The sequence below is a fragment of the Patiria miniata genome, unplaced genomic scaffold (assembly GCF_015706575.1).
Source record: "Patiria miniata isolate m_02_andy unplaced genomic scaffold, ASM1570657v1 HiC_scaffold_3, whole genome shotgun sequence".
Classification (NCBI taxonomy): Eukaryota; Metazoa; Echinodermata; class Asteroidea; order Valvatida; family Asterinidae; genus Patiria; species Patiria miniata.
In genome coordinates this window covers 25,911,304-25,934,192 of record NW_024037069.1, presented here as the reverse complement: position 1 = coordinate 25,934,192, position 22,889 = coordinate 25,911,304, and the positions used below count along the sequence as shown (strand labels likewise).

Genomic DNA, 22,889 nt, shown 5'->3' with positions numbered 1-22,889 from the left:
AAAACGATTTTTAGCACATAGTTGGATCATTATAAGGGAAACAAACCCTAAAAGTTGAATGAAGTTACGGTCTTCCAAACGGGAGAACTTGATATTCGAATATTTCGCTCGTGAACATCAACATTTCTGTGTGCATGTTGTTTCATTCCAAATAAAGTATCACGTAGCCTTTTGAAATCGGCCTATGCCTATATGCAACCACATGACTGCGTACATACTATTATACTGAACATTTATTTCAACTTTGTTATGACACTACAAACATTTAATCGTTATGTTAACCTTTAAGCATACAAAATAATTATAATACGAAGTAATTTTACACAACACCATTATTAACATAATGAAAATATATGCATAATCCACATAACAACACGGGGATAGGGTGAAGCGATCGCTTTTGTTCCCTGACCCGTTGGACACTTACAGACTGACGGACAATTAAGTACGAACTAAGGACAATGACAGACAAACAGACAAACAGGAGTATCATTAAGCTTTTGTTGTATGTTTACAAAGTATTAACAGACTACGAATAATAATTATGTAAGAAGTTGTGTTTTTAATTTTTTGATAAATGTAGATAGAGTTAAAGACGTTTTAAGAGGGATACTTAAACTTTTCCAGAAACTCGTGCCACGTTGAACTATTCCATTTTTGAACACTGTTGTTCTATTGAAGCCAACATGAAGATTTTTCTTCGCGATACTCCTGGTTTTATAACAATGAACATTTAAAGCTAAAGTAAAACATGAGCCGAAACACAAAGGGAACAAATTATTCATATATTTGTACATGAATTATTTTCCACGTTCCTTTTGCATTGCTCTTTTCCTGGTCAAATTTCTTATAAAGATAGTTTTGCTTTGAAATTCGAATCATAGTATTCAATTTATTTTTATACACAGTATAAATAATTTTGTTTTGTGAATTAGGATGTCTGAGATAGTTTTTATATAGATAGTTTTTCCTCCTTATTGATTTATAAATGCCATCAGTTAGCCATGGAGACTTACAAGTATCATACCGTCCCCTCACCTCATGCAAGGGAAAATGCTTATCATAAAGTTTGTGCACAAGTTCAAGGAAGATATCATATGTATTATGCAGATTATTCTGTAACGTTATAAAGCTCCAGTCAATTTGATTAAGATCGAAAACAAAATTTTGAATATTATTTCTACTAAAATCACGCCTACTATATTGGCGTTCATTCCGTTGGTTCTCTCTTAAATTATCAATAACTAAAAATATTGGCAAATGATCGCTTATGTCTGTAACTAAAATACCAGACTGATGATTAAGAAAATCATTCGTTAAGATATTGTCAATGACAGTCGAAGTATTAGCAGTTATCCTTGTGGGTTTATTTATATTAGAATAAAACGATTGGGAATGTATATTATCCATAAAATCACGTACAGTATTTTCTGTGTCATATTGCATAATATCAATATTAAATTCGCCCATAATATAACACTTTTTATTTTCATTGTTTACACATGCCAATATTTCATTGATGTGTTCCATAAGAGCATTAAATGAGGCACTTGGTGATTTATACACAACTCCAATAACCACGTTGCTATTGTGGTTGTTCAATAAAACATGATTCTATATCCAAATTGTTCACTGATATATCATTGCGAATCTTATACACTATATCGTCTCTAATGTAGAGTGCCACCCCACCACCTCTTTTGCTTGGTCTGCAGAAACCTTGTAGAGAAAAATTCTGAATTTGGACTAGTTTATCTTGGATGTCTTTAACAATGTTTCAGATATCCCAATCACTGGAAATGTGTTTCCTGAAACATTTACACAGTTAATAACACTAGTAATATTTTTGGGTAGGCTACGTGCATTAATGTGTAGTAATTTCAGGTTTGAACATTTATTTTTGTTAAATGCATTGAGTACAAACTGTTCTTGATCATAGTAATCACAATTAATAGCAGGAGCTTGAAAGTTTATATCAGGATCTATGCTAGTTGTCACAACAGTATCGTAGTTAATTTCATATGATCAGGTACATACAGCAATGCTTTACTCCTGCACACACGGACAACACACAAAGATGTAAACAATGATAACATGAACACTTAACAAAATAATAAACTTGAGTATAAATTACACAGACAGGTTATAAAATACTTCTCCCTTTTAGACAGATTCGAGAAAGCCGCTGTGTGGGCTGTGTATGCCTTTAGTCTTGGATTGTGTACGCTTATAGAGCGCAAGTCTTGCTAGAGTACGATCCAGGTGATGAGTAACTTGCATTCGGAAGTTGTATAAAGCTCTACATTGTATGTTGCATTTAAATGCTAATGTGAGTCGGAAACGCTTACGTGTTACTGTTACGGAGACTCTATTCATGATGACAAAGGCATATTCTTCAAGTATAACCATGGTTACTGAACACCGGTAGTAAACAACATTGAGTATCAATCGGTTGAAATGAAATACAAAATACAGAGCAAATTTTAAGGTGGAAAATAAAACATGAAGTATGAGTTTATAACGAAAATGTACTTGATTTCGTCTATATACTTCCCCGTGTAGGTCTTGAATTCCCCGGTGTGCAGCTTGTATCTGATTAATGGCGGAGTAGACCAAGGGATGTAGGCGAATTGTACGTCGGATCTCGTCGGATGGTCGGTAGATTGTCTTCCCGCAGCTTCTTACGGAAATCCCGGACCCTGGTTGAGACATCATCTGATATGTAGATTGTTGAACATACAAACATACATAGAACATTCCACCAGGAAACTCCATTCATAACAGACTTTATTCACTAGGTAGCCATTTTGATCGTGTTTCCTGAATGTATTTTGTAAATTGTAAACTGTTGAATGGGATGGTGCCAGACTATTTGTGCGTTCCAAGCCTCACTTTCCTTTGTTTTTTAAATGTGGCTTAAAACATTAGGGTATATTTAATTACAATTTTCAATTATTCATCAGAGCAGACTGGTATTAATTAGTAATTAACTTTATTCCATTGCCCTCATTTATATTCGTAAGTTCCAAAAATGAAGACTTTACCTCGCTTTCAATTTAAAATGGCCGACTCGTGAATAAAGCCTATTCGGCATAGATCCGAGTCGTAAGTCCATGAATTGTCCAAAGATTAGTAACAACGGTGGAAACATTCGCGCAGGAAATGTGTGCTCGGATATGTGTTTGCACTGCGCTTTTGTCACAACTGTGCGCAGGGTTTCAACGTCTCTGCCACGGTGACCTTTTTAGCCGATTTTCGGCTAACTTTGACAGATGTTTTGTTAAAAAACGAGTTTGACAGAACATTTGACAGAATGGACTTTTTTTGGCAGATTTCTGGCAGAATTTTGCAAAAATGGTTATTTGACAGAAAACAGCAAATTTAAAAAAAAAATAATAACATTATTTTGTTTAAAAAAGTTTCAATCTTTTCAAACAAACCATTGCACAATGGGACAGGTTGCCTGGTCTAGTCACTGAGGTTCACTAGGACCAGACCTCGTCGTGACCAACCGCATTTTGCCTGAAATTTACGCAATGTCATAACCTCTTTATGTGACTTTAGATTGTTTATAATGTAGTTTGAACCTTAATTAAGGGAATACTACAACATCTGCATGTAATTTTAAGTGTTTATAGTGTATTTCGAGTAATTCTGGGGAGATTTTTGAAGTGCAGTTAGCAGAATTTGGTCATGACCTTACGGTCACCCTGGTCTCTGCCTCGTTTTCCTTTGCACTTTTTCGGTACGGCGAAAATAAGGACTTTTTTGCGTCGCAGAGTTAAGCATTCGACAGACATGGGCAAAGAATTTCAATTGTTACCATTTAACAAGCGCTTGATAATCAGTTGCCTGGGTGATTTCGACGATCCGCTTGTTCGAGTAGGCAAATCGCCAGTTGATGTCCTCCTCAACTACTTCCTCTTCTTCGACCTCCACCACGGGGTCAGATTTTTGACCTTTTTTCTTCTTTTTGTTCCTTTTCGGCAAATTTTGCGTATCCAGCCTGGACTAATTAGTAAATAGCAATTTCAGTTCCTGCCTGATTTCGTGGGTTTTCCCCAGGATATTGTTCTGGTGTTTCCTCCTCCATCTAATTTGTCTCATTTTCCTTTCTCTGCAGGTTTCCTCAGGCTTGCGAGCTACATTGCCTCATGCTTTTGCGGAATCCTTCGTGTCATTACCAGAAATTATTAAAGAAAAGCAATAATATTGTTATTACTCTCTAAATGTAAAAGTGCGAAAAACCACTCTAACGTGTCCCCCATATGGCTCTTTAAAAAGAGTGGAAGTTAATTCACTCTTTTAGGTTTTTTTTTTTTTAATTCACTATGGGCCACTGAAAGAGAGTTGTCCGCCATATTGCTCTTAAATAGAGTGTTTTTTCACTCTTCCACATTTAGAGAGTATATATGGAGACAGAAGAACGGAGCACAAAACTCCCATGCTGTGAGATCTGGATCTGGATCGTTATTCATACAACATAGCTACCCGCATCACATCAGAATTTATAATGCGTCTATAATGAGTTTATTATAAGAGTAGGCCCTCAATTGTAAACAGGTTCTCTAGGAGACACATTATCATATGAGGAATTTGTAATTAGGCAGACGGAATTACGGAGCACAAAACGTCCATGTTGTGTGAGTTGATATTTGAGTACAGTTCGTTTATAGTGTCTTTCGTTTTAGTGAGAGTGCACTTATTATTTCGGGGGCCAAGGGGGATGTTCGTTATAACCAAATGTTCGTTATAACCTTGCATGCATTGTTATATATGGTCTTTGGGAGACGCACTATGATCAATTTGTAATTATTAGGAAACAGACTTGCAATTAGGCACACAGAAGTACGGAGCACCAAACTGCCGTGTTGTGTTAGTTGATATATGAGTTCATTGTGTTAGTTGATATATGAGTTCATTGTAAAAAGGGTATTGGGAGACGCAATATGATGAATTTTGTAATTATAGCACACATAATTAAATACGGAGCACAAAACTGCCGTGTGTAAGTTGACATATGAGTTCCGAAAAGGGTCTTTTGGGAGGCGGCATTATGATGAATTTTGTAATTAAGCAGACAGAATTACGGAGCACAAAACTCCCGTGTTTTGGAGTTGATAAGTGTGTATATAGGCATTTCCTAGTGGGTCTCTGGGAGATGATTTCTGCAATTACGCAGACAGAATTATGAGAACGCCTCATCTGCCCGATATGCACTGTGACGGTGTGCATAGGCCAAATCAGCTTTTTCTTCTTGGACATATCTATCTTTCTAAACAAATTCGCGCAATGCCAGCACTGCATGGCCTAAACGGATTTTTCACTGATTACTTACAGTTTTATCGGGAAAATATACTATTTAGACATCTTCACCAGTCATATATCCAGTGTCTGAAATGACCTCTGGTCTATTCCCGCGGTGTTCAACTTCCGTTGTGCACTGCTGGCTTTTAGCATCTTTATGAAGACACCCCTTCTGAATATAGGCCTTTATAGTTTCCTAGACTATTGGTGGTTAACCCATGCAACTAGTTCAGCAAGATAAATAAGCTAAATAGACCTAAGCCAAGGGGAAAACACACACAGGTGTTTCTTACTGCCCCAACCGACCAAGAAAATCATGCAGAACTAAAAAAAAAAAAATACACCATAAAGTCACGTTGCCACTCACTTTATTTTTTGGCGAAATTGTCAAGCATTTTTAAAACCTTTCTTCAGTAGTGCATGACCAGGTAATTCTGCCCATTTTCGATGGGCTCTCGACCAACCAGAAGGAAGGCGGAACTTCAATGGCAAACCGAAGACTCTGTGGAATCGTCTGGCCGGACTAACGCCATCATCGCAGCCTTACACTACAGCACAGTCACGGCTGAAACTGTACGACCTTTTGGAGAAACTCGATCATCGTGTATTGTACTACATCATCATCATCATCATCAGACGTCGTAGGCTGCTGCCCGTTGACGCAACAACCGTCCACTTCTTACAATACAATACAATACAATACAATACAATACAATACAATACAATACAATACAATACAATACAATACAATACAATAAAGTCATTTATATAGCGCTCTTACTCATAGGCCTAGATGGTTTCACAGCGCTGAACAATAAATTAATCACACACAAAAATATGCTGAACATTAACAAGAAAATTATGAAAACATGAATCTCAATCAAATAAATATGTTTTGAGGGTCTTTCTAAAGATATCCAAGGAAGGATACAGTCGGATGTGCTGCGGGAGATCATTCCAGAGCCGAGGTGCATGTGCCTGGAATGCATTGTTCTGGGCACATGGAGCAGGGTCGTGTCCAGACTGGAGCGGAGGCCAGGTCTTGCAGAGTGATGCGGCATGATTAGAGAGCCAAGATAGGTCGGAGCTTTGTTGTGAAGACACTTGTAAACAAGGGTCAGGATTTTGAATACAATACGTTGCTTGATGGGTAGCCAATATAGGTGTTTCAACAAGGGAGTGACGTGATCGCGTTTTTTGGCCTTGAAGATTAGTCGTTGAATTTGGGATGAGTTGACTCCATATAGCAGAGAGTTACCGTAGTCGAGTCTCGTTGCTACTAATGCACGGGTGGCGTGCTCACAAGCTTTATCGTTATGTATGGTCTAATGCGAGCAATATTGGACATGTGGTAGTGTAATCCGCGACATAGTTTGGACACATGGCGATCCATTTTCAATGCCGAGTCAAATTCGACACCAAGACTTTTTGCAGATGAAGCAGGAGGAATTGAAAGGTCTGAAATGGTGAGTGTGATATCAGATAAATACCTCCGGGACTGTGGACTAGTCACGACAAGAAATTCAGTTTTATCACAATTCAGCTGTAACATGTTAGATGTCATCCATTTCTGTAGGTGTAGAATGCAATTTGACAGAGACTGGAGAGCACTGTTCACTGAGACGGGAGTTTTTGGATCAGCAATGGTGTACAGAACAACGTCATCAGCATATGAGTGATAATGCATACCTTCATATTGTCTGATAAAGTCTGACACTGGACGCATGTACATGCTGAAAAGTTGAGGGCCGAGAACCGACCCCTGAGGAACGCCGCAGTCCAGGGACTCAGGTTCGGACAACTCACAGGCAACTTTGCATCTACATTTGCAATCTGAGAGGTAAGATGCAAACCACGCCCTAGCAGTGCATGTTATAGAAAACACTTCAGACAGTCTGTCGATCAGGATATTGTGGTCAACTAAGTCAAAGGCAGCTGAGAGGTCCAGTAAAACAATAAATGAAGCAGGCTTCCTATCCATGTTGTACATTATGTCATTCTTGACCTTCAAGAGTGCAGTCTCTGTACTGTAATGACGTCTATAGGCTGACTGAAGGTCATCATTGAGCTCATTCAGGGCCAGGTGCTGCGAAATTTGACATAGAGCCACTCTCTCAATGATTTTGGACAAAAATGGCACATTAGAGACCGGTCGGTAGTTCTTCAAGCTTTCGCGATCGAAATTAGGTTTTTTTGATGAGAGGTGTCACGATAGCTTCCTTGAGGGGCGATGGAAATCTACCAGAGCTGAGGGATGTCTCGACAACAGAGGAAATGTAAGGAAGAAGGAGATCAATGTTCTCCTTCAACAACCAAGTTGGGAGAGGGTCGAGCGAGCAGGACTTGTTTGGAGAAGACATGATAACTCTACGGACGTCATCACATGTGACAGACTCAAATTCAGGAATCTCGGTTCCCGATGTAGTGGAATCTCCGTTGTTATCATCGTCAGCTATTCCTGCATGGCCTTCAGATGGAGAAACAGGCGATGAGAGAGTCTCCCTTATTTTAGTGACTTTCTGCTTAAAGAATGTAACAAATGTATTACATAGACCGTTTGCAGAGACGTGGGTTGGCAGGATTGTTGGAGATCTGTTCAACAGTGAGTTGAGAACACGAAAAACCGTCTTTGTATCAGCACCGCTCAACTGGTTTTTAAAATACACAGACTTGTCTCTCCGGACTAATCTGTAAACTGCAGGGATCTGGTCCAAGTATTTGATGTGATCTTCGATAGAACGACTCTTTTTCCATGAATTCTCAAGTCGCCTATATACGTACCCGCCTTGCCTCGTAGATTTCATTGGTGTACCAAGGTGGGTGGGTACGAAATTTGTGCGCCCGTTTTGTGGCTGGGCATAAGTTATCGAGCACTTTGGGGATGGCAATGTTGTAGAAAGTAGTCTGGTCATCAGCAGAGCCGTCAATGGGAAACTCTGCAAATGCTTCAACAATTCCAGAGATGAAAGTTTCTTTGTTTAAGCTGCGGAAATTTCGCGAAACTGATGTCACAGCCTGCAATCGAGGTTTGGCTGCGTCGACTGCACAGCTGAGAATGTGATGGTCTGAGAGTGTTTTGTCATGCACTTTTTTTCAGTGGGGGGGGGGGGGGGGGGCTGGAACATTTCATGGGGAGGTGGGGGTGTCATGTAGATCAATGATAATTTTTTTAGAAACTCAAAATCTCAGTGGGGGGCGACTGGGGGGGGGCGACGAGGTTTCATGGGGGGGGGCTGTCGCCCCCCACGGGCCCTCCCCCCCCCCCCTTGGCTACGCCACTGGGATTTCACAATGGAATCAGTGACACTTGAAATGATCAGGTCCAGCGTATGTCCACGTTTGTGAGTTGGGCCCTGGATATGCTGTTGAAGACCAGCTTCCTCGAGAGATGAGAGAAACTGAGCCACATCAGGTTTGTTGGGAATGTCAACATGAATATTGAAGTCACCCAGCAGAACGATTTTCAATGAATGTGCAGTGAGCTCTTTTGTCAGTTCATCAAAGTCAGCAAGGAAGTCCGCAGTTTTGAGGCCGTTCGGCATAGATGGTGGGGGTCTGTAAATCAGAGCATAGCATATTGTTTTAGCCTGATTCATAATACATACTCTCTCATATGTATCATGAGTCAGTTCGATGTTAGTGATGGATAGATTGAGTCCAGTCCGGTGTATGACAGCAAGTCCTCCGTGAGCATCATCTCCGCCTCGTGGTGCATTAATGAATGAATAGCCAGTAGGAGTACATTCACTGATCACTACAGGGTCCTCACTTTTCAGCCATGTCTCGGTGAGAAACATGATGTCTACACTGTTTTCCATGATGTGGTCAGATAAGAGGATAGTTTTGTTCCTCAATGAGTTGCAGTTCCATAGCTGGACGATAAGTTTATTATTCATTTCTCTCTGAATAGGCATCAGGTTATTTAGGTGACGCACTGCCTCTTTGCAAGGAAGTGGTTGTGTACGACAACTTGTGACTACTAGACCATGGGCCAGAAATCCTTTCTTGCCTAGAAAATGAAGTCCGTTCAAAAGTTTTGGTTGCAACAAAAAAATGCTTGTTCTTTGTCAATTCGAGGGTGCTGAATTCAATTCTTTCTGTTGCCAAGCTATCAGGTGGCAGGTTTAAGCAAAATCTTCGTTCGAAGTGTTATACCAAAAACATCCTTTTGGGGCCTCTGACAATACATTCCCTTAAGGATCTTGGCAATGGCCCCTCCGATTTCAATGCAGATTGTCACCAACTTGGAATACTTAATGATAAATAACTGTCAAAGATTGTACGGTCATAGCCAAAGGGATTTCATAATAACGATAATAATGCAAAAACAATGCTTTGACATACTGTGTATCTGTATGCAATGTTTTATTACATATACATGTACCACCTGGTATTTTAGGCATTACTGATTTTATATCCATAAGGCAGACCACACTGTCTCCATAAATGTAAATGACTGAATAACATGTCACTAAATAGTCTTTGATGCAAAAAAAATTCATAATTAAAGTTTATTGTTGTTTTGTTTAAGTAGGAAATTATTCAGCAAATACATGTAACGCTTTGGTAATATTCAGTGTTGTATGCTTACTCAGTATTTTTTCCAAAGTATCACTGAAATGTTTCATGTGATGCTGAAAGATTATTCAATTATGTCGATTATCCAAATTAAACAAACTGTCTAAAATTTGAATTCCAAGTATTGTAAATTGATGGGAAATAATTACAAAGTATGTAATAATACATTTTTTTCTAGGAATTATTATTCTCAAATGCAGAGCTGAAAATGCTCTTTGTAGATGACCGAATTACATCATTAACCCAACATGAAGTATTTTGAAGCCAAAAGTTTCATATTTGTAAGGGTTTCACTGTATACAAAGCATAAAATTATGCAAAACTTAACGCTTTGGCTATATTATGCCCTGTTTTTATGTAGACAAATTGGTTTTTCAAGTCATCACTGAACTTCCTATTAATTCCACAAATGTGAATCTGAACTTAAAACTATTGCTGATCACTAAATTATGTCATTAACCTAAGATGAACAGAAAGATTTCATGGTAATTAAATAAGCAGGTATGTAATGCTTTTTCAAACAGCGTCCTGTTTGCAGGGCGGGGGGTACGAGCGAACGCTCCCCGTAGAAAATATGAAACGAGCCTCCCCCCCCCCCACCACGTATGATTTTCAGAGGCCTAAGTGTCCGGAAATAATAACCGGTATACATTTCAGCACGCTTCCCTGGAAAAATTCTGGATTTACCTTGCTAGCCCCCCAAAAATATTGGCTTTAGAACCGCGCCTGCTTAGTCATCAGCAAGCAAATCCTGGGTGTGAAAGTCAACCCGAACTTGTGCATGATGCTGAGGTGCGCAGAGGTCTGGGTGTGTCTGAGATGTTGGCCTGCCAGAAGTGCGGATTTCACACCGACCACACAAACCTGTACAGTGAAATACAACACACTGGAAAGGGGAGAAAGACTGCCATTCCCAATATGGCATTGCAAGTTGGCCTTTACGGCACCAGCATTGCAACCGCAGGTGCTCGGCGGCTCCTGTCAGCGATGGACACAACCGTTCCTGCAAAACCTGGTCTGCAAAACCTCGCAGACAAATGCAAAAAATCATCACTGCTGAAAATAAAAGGGACATGAGTGATAAAAGAAGAATTGTGAAAGACATTCACGAACTACAGGGTCATGACAGGGAAAGCCCTGTGGCAGTTGAGATGGACAGACAGTACAACAACCCCCTCAGAAATGCTCGGAAAAAATACTGTTTGTGCCAGCAACACAAACGAGAGGCGTCGTTTGTGAAAACGTGACAAGTAAGAAGTACGTCGTGATGTTCCACCATGAAACAAACTTTGTAAGGAAAGTGACAATGCCAACTGCAAGCAGGAGGAGACATGCACAGCTACTCGTCCAGCTACCTTCAATATGGGCGATGAACAAGAAGGTGGCCGTCAATGTGCACAAAAACTGATAAACTGTAATGAGCCTCTTGTAGTAAATAGGGTTACAACTGATGCCGATGGGTGTCTGGCAAAAGGAATGAAATCATGTATGCAAAGCCAGGCAGGTATGGAAACTGAACATTCACTAGACCCTCCTCATTTTAATCGGTCACTTTATGCAGCCATAGGTCGGGCAAAATTTTGTGCAGGCATGTTTCCAGGAAAAACGAAAAAGGAAAAGAGAAAATTGCAAAATCGTTTTGCTGACGATATCAGCCACAGAGCACAAGCCGAGGCTGCTGCACTTGTAAACAAGTTCAGAAGAGACTCCTGCAAGATGGCCAAGGGCGGATCCAGGGGGGGGGGGGCCAAAGGGGGCCATGCCCCCCCCCCCCCCCCAAAACGAAACCAATTTTTTTTTTTTTTTATGTGACATTGCAATAAAGGCAGGCAATGAGTACACCACCATCTTTTCCTCAAAAAAATTGGTTAAAGTGGTCAGAAATTGCCTCAGATCGCACCACAGAGCATCTAGAATCCAAAAATTTTTCGGGGCCCTTAAGCGGGCCCCGAACCCCACGCCGTAATTTTTTGACCCACTTTTTTTGGGGAACAAAAAAATGTTTTGGCCCCCCCAAAAAATTGTGTTCTGGATCCGCCCTTGAAGATGGCTGACATGGCTGAAAAAGCAGCAAAAGCCATCATTCAGTGCTACATGGGGAAACATATACTTTGTAGAAAGTGGTCAATAGTTTGTGGAGGTGGTAGATATAAGTTTCCATACCTGCCAGCTGATGCTCGGGGTAAATTAAACATTTCAGCAACTGATGAACAAACTGTTCTTAGACTACTCAGCAAAAGAATTGGCAATGAAGCTTTGGAAAAAAACAAATATGGAACAAGTACCCAAAAATCTAAATCGATGAACCATGCATTTGCGGTTACAAACCTTCGCTCCCACCCCCCCCCCCCCCCCCCCGCCCTGCAAACAGGACGCTGGGATACTCTGATGAATTCACGCTCTGATTGGTTGGATTTTGCGTGACCAGTGACCTGCGCGTCATCAAGGTCATGACTCTGCAAGGTTTGAAACGGCCGTTAAGACTGATTCATTACTCTTTTATCCCAGTTTACAGGTGGTTTTTTTCTCGTTGAAAAGCGTAATAATGGAGGAAATTATGTAAAACTTATCTGTGTTGTAAATTTACAATTCCCATCGCTCGCTCAGGCTCCGTTTCGAATCACCAATCACGAACGTTCGGATTGCATTATGCGACGCTCAAAATTTCGCCCACATGGTCCGCAAGGAAACAGAAATCACATCCGGTATGGAATGTGCGCAATTCTATAGGAGGTTTTCGGATAGCATTTGCGCACATTGTCTAACTGCGGTCTTGAACAGCTGCAGCCAGATGCTTTATACATAGGTCATAGGCCACTTCCTTCACAAGATTCTGTGAAGCGCATCAGAGTATCCCAGCGTCCTGTTTGCAGGGCGGGGGGTACGAGCGAATTACAAACCCAAAAGGAACACAAACCTTCTCTAGAAATGGTTCTAGTCGGGACCACAGTGCCATCCATATGGTCAATAATGGGCATGCCAATTCAATCGTGAAAAAGTGCAAAGCTGCTAGTTGCTCAGTTACTCCAGGCTCTCCAGCTGCAAAAGCCCTCGCTGAAATAGAAAAGGCACATAAATATCATGCTGAAAGAAAAAGGGGGTAGCCAACAGAAAAAGCCGCGCACAGTGTAGATCTAAGAGGTTTCATTCCTATTATTCTACCCAAAATATGTATAAGAAGGGCCAACTGAATCCGAAGCATGGTTTCAAATTCCAAGGAGTGAATGGAAGTCACAATGTTAGACTCGACCATAATTATTGCAAGCAGTTTCCTAGCAAGTAATTTAACTTTGTGGAAGGCTAGTAATATAATTTAGTGCCATACTTACACTAGTTTTTCATAGGACACAACTTTTGTATGTGCCATGGCCTTGGCATTTCTTTTGCCTTCGGCAAGTTTTTCGCTGGTTATTGACCAGCCTTGGCTCCAAGGAAAGGTGCTCGAAGAGGACACACAATGAATTGTGGCACAAGTGACTTACATCGCACTCCCGTAGCAAATTGAAATTCTCGGTATGTGCGATGTAAGCCACTCGATGCACACTTTTCATTGTGCGTTTCTTCGAGCCAGGCACTCGGCATGAGATTTGGCCATATTTTGTTTTTCTGGAACCAGTCTTCTTGGACCCCGCCCACACCAAACATCCACTTCTGTTTGTTTTGGCTCTTCTTAAAATTGCAAATGTTATCCTTCCACACCATAGTTTCATATCGCTGGCCTCCATTTTGACATTAAGAAGTGCTTACCGGTACATTCATTCATGCCATTGGCTGTAAGTTTCCATACGTACTCTAGTACTGCAATGCCTCTCCCTGCCTCGTATTTACTTTGAATATGACAGTACTGCCAAGCCGGTTTATCTGTAAAGAGTGAAAATACTTTATTTAATTAATATTAATGAAATTACATAGACCTGTTTTAGCCAGTAAAGGAAAATTTAGCAAACGAAAAGAAACTATTCGAAGCACCTTAAGACTATGGTGAATGGAGCAGTGTGTACTCTTTGTGTTTACATAACAATCCACACGAATGATGGTGCATGAATTGTTTTTCAATAAAAACACAGCCAAATATTAGAACTTCAGAAAAATTTGTCAAGAAATTGTCTCTGAAAGTTTTTTTGTGTTTATTTCATTTTGTAATCAACAATTTCAGACAGCAATTGCCCCTTTTCAATTCCACTTTCATAACAACACGGACGCCGCCATTTTGAAATTATAGATTCCAGACCAGTAAATAAACTTCCATAGACCCCAATGGTAAATGCTCCCACTTCAGAAATTCGGGAAAATACTCACAATTCTCCAAGGTGTTCGAGACACACGTCAATTTAAAGCTTATTTCATCATCTTTCATTTTCTTTTCAATTTTTGGAGGGTCAACTCATGACATTTAGGAGAAATTTCCATCCGAAGATGATCACCCCTTCAAATAGTCCTGAAGCCCATCGCCGTTATGAAAAACGATGCCTACACTCCATTGCAAAATAGAGCGCTTTTAGGGTCCAAATTACATCCAAATTACACAGAACTGCAAGCTCCCAGTCCTGTGCACGGCTTCCACCCATATTTTCTACAAACCCTCAAGTTCATGTCCCAAAATACTCTCAAATACTGAAGAATTTGAGGGCATGCAAATCGTGATTTGGCCGGCGTAGGCAATTTTGGACCGATTTACTGGCATGCATCACATAAGTAATCCGTTTGCCTGGCGCTATAGGGTCGCATAAAACGTGCATATCAGATCAGGTACATGTACATATCAGACGTTGTTGCGGAGCGTGCAGGCTCTGTTGAGTAACAGATGATACTCAGACTAACTGTCCGCTGCTTGTTCCTGCCAAAAATAGTGTCAGTTCCTGCAAAATATTGTCCGTTTTTGCGAAATATTGTCAGATATTGTCCATAAGGAGTGCCGAGATTCTGTACAGGGAGCATCCAAGTTCACGTTATTATGTAAATTATTGTACAACAATAGCTTTATCAGTGTTTATTGCCCTTAGTACTAAGGCTTTCAACGAGTTCACTCGCCCAGAAAGGACTACAGACACAGTATTTCCCAATCAGTTGGCCTGCAATGCTTTGGTATTGGTGTTCATTGTGTGCTGACCTCGAATAAAGGATTTACGCATCGTGCAACACGCCATTTTGACGACAAACAACTTGATATAACAGATTTGCCGGGACTTCACACTTTCTGCAAGTCCAGCGGCTCTATTTGTACAAGGTAAGGGAGATTTTGTTATTTTTTGAAGGCGATTTACCGCGATACTACCCGTGATGTTCGGGTATGACGTCCCAAAGAGCAAATTTCAACATTGCAATGATATATTTAACTACAGGGTGAGTAAAAAAAAGCGGAACCCAAACCCCCAAAATTATATTTCATATTTAAAAAAATATGTAGCACGAAAATAATAATGACTGGAAAGCCAATTTCATTAGCTATATTACAATCAGCCAAAAACAATTCTACTAATTTTTAACTCGGCACAGCTTCTCCTATCCTTATTGATGGCACCTCGCTTACTCAAGTATATTTAACGAAGTTTCTCGGTGTCTTTCTTGGACAAATCATATCTCAGGAATCACTAAAACTATATATCGTAATACAGGAGTTCTCTCTAAACTCCGTGCTTTTGTTTCCCCGTCCAGTTTATGCACACTCTAATACATAGTCTGGGCTCGGTGTAGCAGCAAAGTTCTCTTACGGTCAAAGGTGTTTTTATTTGTTGACCACCGAAGGCGGAGTTACAATTATGCAGGGGGGGGGGAAACTAAATTCTGGAGGGGGAACTCGGTAGAGTTTTAAGAATGAAAAACTTGTTTTAGCCTTCACATAAACGTGTGCGCTTCTATCTAGCTATACGAACTGCCGTCCCCACCAGGCTCCCATAAAAAAGTGCACATGTAAACAGTGTTACGTCAGTAGTACATATGTTTATTAAAATTGATTTAACGTTTTCTTCTGAGTACATACATGTGTATACATTCCAAAGCCGTAAGTGGAAGAAAATGGATTTGGTAATGAAATGGTGGAATAGTGGATGTCGGAGGTACATTCCCTTTCCCATCTCGGAACACAAAAAGTACTACAACTAGAGATCTATGTCTGTTTGCAACAGAACATAGGGCTTTTCCGCGTTATTTACTTTTTTTAAATCAATAACACGTCACCACGTCACCATGTCTGTTTGCAAACAGAACACAGGGCTTTTCGCATTTTACAAAAGTTAATGTTTCGTTGGTCCTTTTGCAGTCACTTGTCAGAGTGCTTCATGCAGTTAAAGGTTGTTCAAATGCTTAGAATAATTCCTAAAATATAAGTTTATCACATGACGTCACATGCCCTGCAATGACGTCATCTTTAAAACCCTTCTCAATACACATTTTGTCATTGTGGTCTTGGTTTGAACCAAGTTTAATGTCAATCCGATGAAAGAAAGTGTGCAATTTTGGAAGCAGAATAAAATTATAAATATTTAAAAAATCATAAAAAAATCAAACGATGACGTCATCGTGACGTCACTTCGGACTTTGCATGCTAGTACCATTATCTACCTACCCAAGTTTTTCAAAAATGTTATGCAAATATCTATTACCTTACAAACCAAATACAAAAAGAATTTTTAACTTTGCATGTTGCGTTCGTGAGATATGGAGAAACGGTCCAAAAATTCAAATATTCATATAAAATCTCAGGATGACGTCATCTTGACGTCACCTCATTTTTTACCTATAATACATCCCGGTCTAGTCACATACCAAGTTTCAACCTAATTGGACTTACAGTTCTCTAGATAAAGGACTTCAGAAATATGACAAGCAAATATTTGAAACCTGAAGCATTTACTCCTTTTATATTCAATATGAAACGAAGTAAACGCTTATAGTGTAGCAAAAGCTAAAAGGTAAAAAACTAATTATTTTCAGATTTTAGCAAATGGTTTTTAGAAAAGTGTTTGCTTAATTTTCATTGAACAGATGCGAAGAAATGCTTCAACATTGGAAGTAAAAGCAAATGCCATGTTTTATTCATACGAACATGGTATCATTTGTCGCGATTAACATATAATAAATGCTGTAGTTTTTGCGCAGAATTAATTTGCTTTATAATTTCAAGGTTGCCCCAACCCAGCCTTGTAAATGACAAGTGCATATTTGAAATCTGAAGCATTTACTCCTTTTTATTCATATGAAACGAAGTAAATGATTATTAGGCCAACAAAGGCTCTGGTTTCTGGTATGCGCGCGCGTCGCCTTAGCCAGGCGCGTCGGCAAATTAAAAAGGTTTTTTTTTTTCAATGTAAGATGATGTCTCAAACCACCAAATTCACTGGTTCGACTGGAATCCTGCTTCTGCACAATTTTAAGTTAATTTAGTTATCTTACCTGTTATTATTCTTTGTCCATTTTTCTCTGCAACATATGGAAATAAAATTAATGTCTGTTGAAATTGAAATTGAAATTAAAATGATCACATCAAAACCTCGCAGCCATTAGGCAGAAATCAGGTGGGTTTTTTTGTTTTTGTGAGAAAAGGAAGCGGGAAATAACTGACCAAAATACACAGTGTGTAAAGATGCAAGAATTAAAAAAAAGAAAAAAGAAAGAAATAATATCCATAAGAATTCAATGAACCAGTACTGGCTACGGCCTTGCCAATAGTTCAACCCCCTTCATAGTGATATACGCATACAGCGGTTTATTTGTTCCTGTTCCTTTCGTTTGCAATTGTCTGGGTTTTCAATTGTAAAGAAGCTACGCTCCAAAGCATATAATCTGACCTGCAAAGTTGTCACTACTTTATGCCTAGTAGCTTGCAAACGTATGCGCAATGGGGTTGATACTATTTGGGTTTTATGAGTAATGTGCAAAATGCATTCCATGGGAAATCGACCCTCATTTTTCAATGTATGGGAGAACGTCAGCAAACAGCACTTTCCAGTAAAGCTGAGTAACTGTACAAACATGAACTATCCGCCACAATGAGCAACGTCCACACAATTTAACAACCGTAACATGTACATATTAGGCCTAGAAGAATCGCCATATCAGGGAATATGTAAATCGTTTTCTATCGCCTTTTTAAATTTTTAAAAACTTTTTGACTCCATTTTATCGGTTTTTTTTATGAATCATTAAACGTAGTCAATTAACTTCAAAGACTTTGAAGGCTTCTACATCGCAAAGCGTCTCTTGTTTTTGTTTTGTTTTGCATGGGGGGGGGGGGAATCCCAACTATGACAATAATATTTGGGGAAAGAAATGTAATGTTTTTCACAGCCTCACGTCAGTTTCTCTTTTATCGATGAATGTTGTTCTTAATGAGTTCTTTATCGATGAATGTCGTTTTTCAGAAAGTTTTCGGAGAGGAAAGATGGAGTGCAAACGTTCTACACTGGCGTTTATGGTCATTCTGCAAATTTTTAGCGTCTTCGTGTTGATATGTAAGTCAATCGCTAATGGAACATCGTGTTTAGTTACTGTGATCCCTCCTTCCCCCTTTCCCAATAGATCGAAATTTGGTAACCAACCTGAAACAACAGTTTTGTGTATACGTGAAGTTGGCGTGAAAATCAACTAAGGCAGTGGCGGATCTACGGAAGGGGATAGGTGGTCTACCCCCTCCCCCTTGGGTGGCCAAAAAAAACCCAAATTATGCAGAAAAATATGCAAATGCCTCCCCCCCCCACAGCTACCCCCTTCAGCTAAAGCTGGGTCCGCCACAGCAGTGTGGAAAGCTAACTTTTTGCTTGTGCAGATTCATCAAACAAGAATATTCCCAAATATGTTCAACTCTCGTCCCATTTGACAAGATAAAATGAAACGAAAATTGTGTTTCAGAGTTACTCTCTAAATTCTTTCTGTTTCTATGCTCTTTCTGAGAATAAATAGTTTTGGCCTTTGCTCTTGTTTTGGTTTCTTTTGCAGATCATTACTCTTCAGGTCATTTCACGACGCTACAAGATGACAGGACTAAAGGCAAGGATACGAGAATGGCACATGCCGCTGTGAGCGCTCTGCGAGTCCAGACATTCTCCAACCACGCGACTTCGCCGCCACCAAATCGAACTGTGGACATCCGGGGGAAGATTTCTGGTTGCACCTTGGCCGATACTGAGAAGAAGCCCGGTGTTGTGCTGCTGCTTCACACCAACACCGCCTTCATGGACATGGCACTGAACCTGTTGGAGAGTATCAAAAGGACCGGGGTCTGCCTGAACACCACCATCTTAGCAGCGGAGAAGAACGCCTACCGGGCTCTGCTCAGTGCTACCCAGGGCGACCCAGCGATAACCGTGCTGGAAATGGTCGAGGGAGACGCCTCATCGGACAAGCTCTTGGTCTTCAGCCCCGAATATAACCGCCTCGTGAACAGACGCCACAAGTACATCCTGTCCCTGTTGCAACAGGGATTCCAGGTTTTCTTCACGGACGTGGATACCTTCTGGTTTCAAGATCCTTTCTCGTATTTCCAAGGGGACTTTGACATGTCCTTTGTGGATGAGCGCTCCCCTTACCCGACCAGACTGCAAACTGGGTCCGGCCACTGCGCCGGCCTGGGCTACTTCAAGCCAACAGAAAAGACCATCATGTTCGTCAAGAAGTGGGTGGAAATATTGGCGAATCCGAAGCACAGGGGATCCGACCAGGCCATCCTGAATAACCTGTTGCACAAGGACCAGCCGGTACGCGTTGACGTCAGACCCTTGCCCGTCAAGCATTTCCCGCATGCTAATGTGTTTTGGCTACCGGAATGGAGGAGGGAAAACAACGATACCATCATAATGCATAACGTGGGATTTAAGGTACGTGGCCACGACGCCAAAGTGGACAAGTTCAAGAAAAACAACATGTGGCTTGTCAACGTCACTATCGGCGACTCCGGTATACGAGCTGCATAAAAACTTGAAATCGGAACCTGAAAAGTTTTAAGAATGCTTTGGAAATACCCAGGGGATAACATCTGTGTGTTTTAAAGTAATTCCACCGATATATATATATAGATTTGTAGATCACAAGTCTGATGGCATCAAATCATCTTTTGTCTAGTTATTGAACACAGCTATTGTGAACATCGAATCTCAAAACTAGTGCTGGAAACTAATATACACTGAAAAAAAATCTGAGAAAAATTATCATTCTGGATGGTGTCAACATGAGCTATAACTCATATAATGTTTCCCTGTTGGATCAGATGACGATCTGAATAGACAGTTTAGCTCTTGACAGAGGGATCGTAATTAGGATCTTATTAATGGATGTATGTAAATCGCGTGAGGTTGAAGATGACATCATACCAGTTGGAATTGTTTTTTGTTCCCTTCTTATCTTTACTTGAGGTAAGCTTTGTCTTCATTGTTTGGGTATAGGTGGTGTATTTATCGCTACAAGAACTGTTAGCACTAGGCAGTTTTTGCTGTGGAGATTTTGCTGTTATAGTACTAGCCCCATAGATGTGGCCAATTTACTGGACTACCTCCGTAAACATAGGCCACACTTCCACATGTACAAAAACGTGTCGAACTTTGTCAAATTTTGATTTTCACATTTAGGCTTAGTTTGTAGGGTTTTTTGGCTTTAGAAGCATACTCACCCTCTTTATAGGCTAATCAAAAAGTGCTGCCTTTTTCAGATGTCTAATATTTGTGAAATTTCATGTTGAAATTTTGATACGCAAACGTGTGCAAATGAATCTGGAAATTTCACGAAAGATAGACATCTGATAAAGGCAGCACTTTCTGATTAGCCTATAAAGAGGGTGAGTATGCTTCTAAAGCCAAAAAACCCTACAAACTAAGCCTAAATGTGAAAATCAAAATTTGACAAAGTTCGACATGTTTTTTGTACATGGTGGAAGTGTGGCCTATGTTTACGGAGGTAGTCCAGTAAATGGGCCACATTTATGGGGCTGTTATAGTACTAACTTAATAGGAACCTTTGCTAGAACTTTTGCTCAATTCAAAAATGTGCCGATGATGCCTACTTTATTGCCTGAACATGCGGGTTCGTTTTTGCATTCAATAGGGGACTTTGAACAATAGAGGACAATTGGGTCCACAATTCCCGAAGGTCCCCAATTGACGATCGTGGAAAAATAATGGGAGGTCTTCCCATAAAGTTAGGGTACAAACAAAGAGGGACAATAGGGGTCCACGATTGCAGGTGTTTACACACTATTGTGTACGTGCGTGGTGTCCTTGTTGTTTACAAGACTTCTTTTTTTTGGCATTGAATAGTCTGAATAAGTTCTATTTGAAAGTTCCAGTATAAATGGTGGCAGCTTTGATAAACTGATATGGGACTAGTCGCTTTTATGCCGCATATAATTCAACATTTGTGCAGTAAATATCCCCATAACTAAACGTAGGTGATTTCTTTGTTCAATGTCTCACTCACGAGTGAATAACCGTACTTTTGTATTGACAGAAAACTAGTAACCCATTCTTTGCTAGACTAAACTGAGTTCCATTTTCTGACAGAGTTAAGAGTCATTTCGTGTAAATACTTCATATAAGTGTCCACGGTCAAAAAAATCGATTACTTTGGGAGTGAGTAACCAAAATAGACATTTTTAAATCAATGTTTTGCCCGTTGCCATGGTAGCATGCGTTTATGTGTTTTTGGCTGTTTTGGGCCATTTTGAAAACTGCTAAAATTGATTTGGGTGATTTTTTAAAGGCCATCCAGCCAAAATGCAAAATAATTTCACTTAAACTTATATCAGTGCAAAGCACTGTCCTTACCCTTCCTGGACAAAATGCAAAACACATTTTGAAACACCTCCTTATAGGCCTATTGATTTTAGACGCTTCAAAACAGCTGGAATTTTAAACTTTCAAAATTGATTTTTTTTTTTACCGCATTTTTACCCCTGAAAAAAAACCAACAATTTGCCAGGGCACTCAGTAGGACCAACATTGGTATTTGCATATCTGGTGAGAAAACTTTGGGGTGTATTTTTGGTGCAGTAGTGTTGTAAAAAGAATTATTTCTTCTTAAAAGGCAAAAAATATGCATTTTATTTTTCCCCATTATTATTAAGTGTTTATAATGCCCCAAAATGAAGCCCTCCTTATTCTACCACATTATTTGTAAATAAAAATCTCAGTTGTAAACCGGTTAATGAATAAGCAGGCAATAGAGTGCCCCTACCCCCCTCCCCCCCCAAGCACCCACTCTTCCCCTCTATGCCCCGCCCCATTCCACTGACTTTATATTTTGTTTGCTGTTACATGGCATTTCGTTTTTAATTCTTCTGTTATATCTGCAAACAGAGCTAGGCGAAATAAAAACATGTTTAGCGTCCCCCCCCCCCCCGCTTCCTTTTTGGAGGCCGCCTCCCTTTTTTTTATTAAACGAACAAATTATACATTTTAAACAGTGACATCATTTTGGCCTCTTTGTCTGTTGCATCTAGCCCATATCAAACTGGTATGTCAGTCCTCCGTCCAAGTGGCGGTCATTTAAAAAAAAGCTGGCGGCCATCTTGAAAACTAGCCCGGTCGGGCGGCCATTTTGGAAAAAACAAGGGGCCTCCTCAAAAATGCAGGACGCTCTGGTATGGAGCTTGCCCAAAAAGTGGTGTGGCGACGCGGCTTTTTTTTTTTTTTACCTGATTTCTTTGCTTCAAATGTCGGCTGATGACTGCAAATGGCGCCCGACTAAACTTAGTGCAAATATATGGGAGTCCAGAAAGGGCCACATAAAGCTTATTCTCGATCATAACCCAATCTAAAAACACGTTAAAATTGTGCAGCAGCAGGATTCCAGTCAAACCAGTGAGTTTGGCGGTTTTGAGACATCATCTTTCATTGAAAAAAAAACGTTTTCATTTTGCCGACGCGCATGGCTACGGCGACGCGCGCGCATACCAGAAACCGAAGACTTTTTGGGGGGCCTAAACACGTTTTTTTTTATTTGGCCTTAGGATTACACACACTGGTACCGTTCTACAGGCTAAATTTAGTTTACTTTTCATTTCCATAATGATGACGTGA

The 22,889-nt window shown here is 40.2% G+C and overlaps 1 protein-coding gene across 1 annotated transcript; it reads left to right on the top strand.

Moving 5' to 3' along the window:
- The first annotated feature begins 14,632 nt into the window (after positions 1-14,632).
- On the top strand, positions 14,633-20,405 carry LOC119738458 (UDP-D-xylose:L-fucose alpha-1,3-D-xylosyltransferase 3-like). The gene is made up of 3 exons (XM_038213357.1): positions 14,633-15,112; positions 18,246-18,335; positions 18,820-20,405. The coding sequence occupies exons 2-3, from the start codon at positions 18,266-18,268 to the stop codon at positions 19,791-19,793; spliced, it is 1,044 nt and encodes a 347-aa protein (XP_038069285.1). The 5' UTR covers positions 14,633-15,112; positions 18,246-18,265; the 3' UTR covers positions 19,794-20,405.
- Positions 20,406-22,889: the final 2,484 nt, after the last annotated feature.

Excerpts from the sequence above, each read along its gene's own strand:
- LOC119738458 (XM_038213357.1), top strand. The coding sequence starts at position 18,266 with ATGGAGTGCAAACGTTCTACACTGGCGTTTATGGTCATTCTGCAAATT. Across the intron at positions 18,336-18,819 it reads TAGCGTCTTCGTGTTGATAT|ATCATTACTCTTCAGGTCAT; the intron begins GTAAGTCAATCG and ends TTTCTTTTGCAG.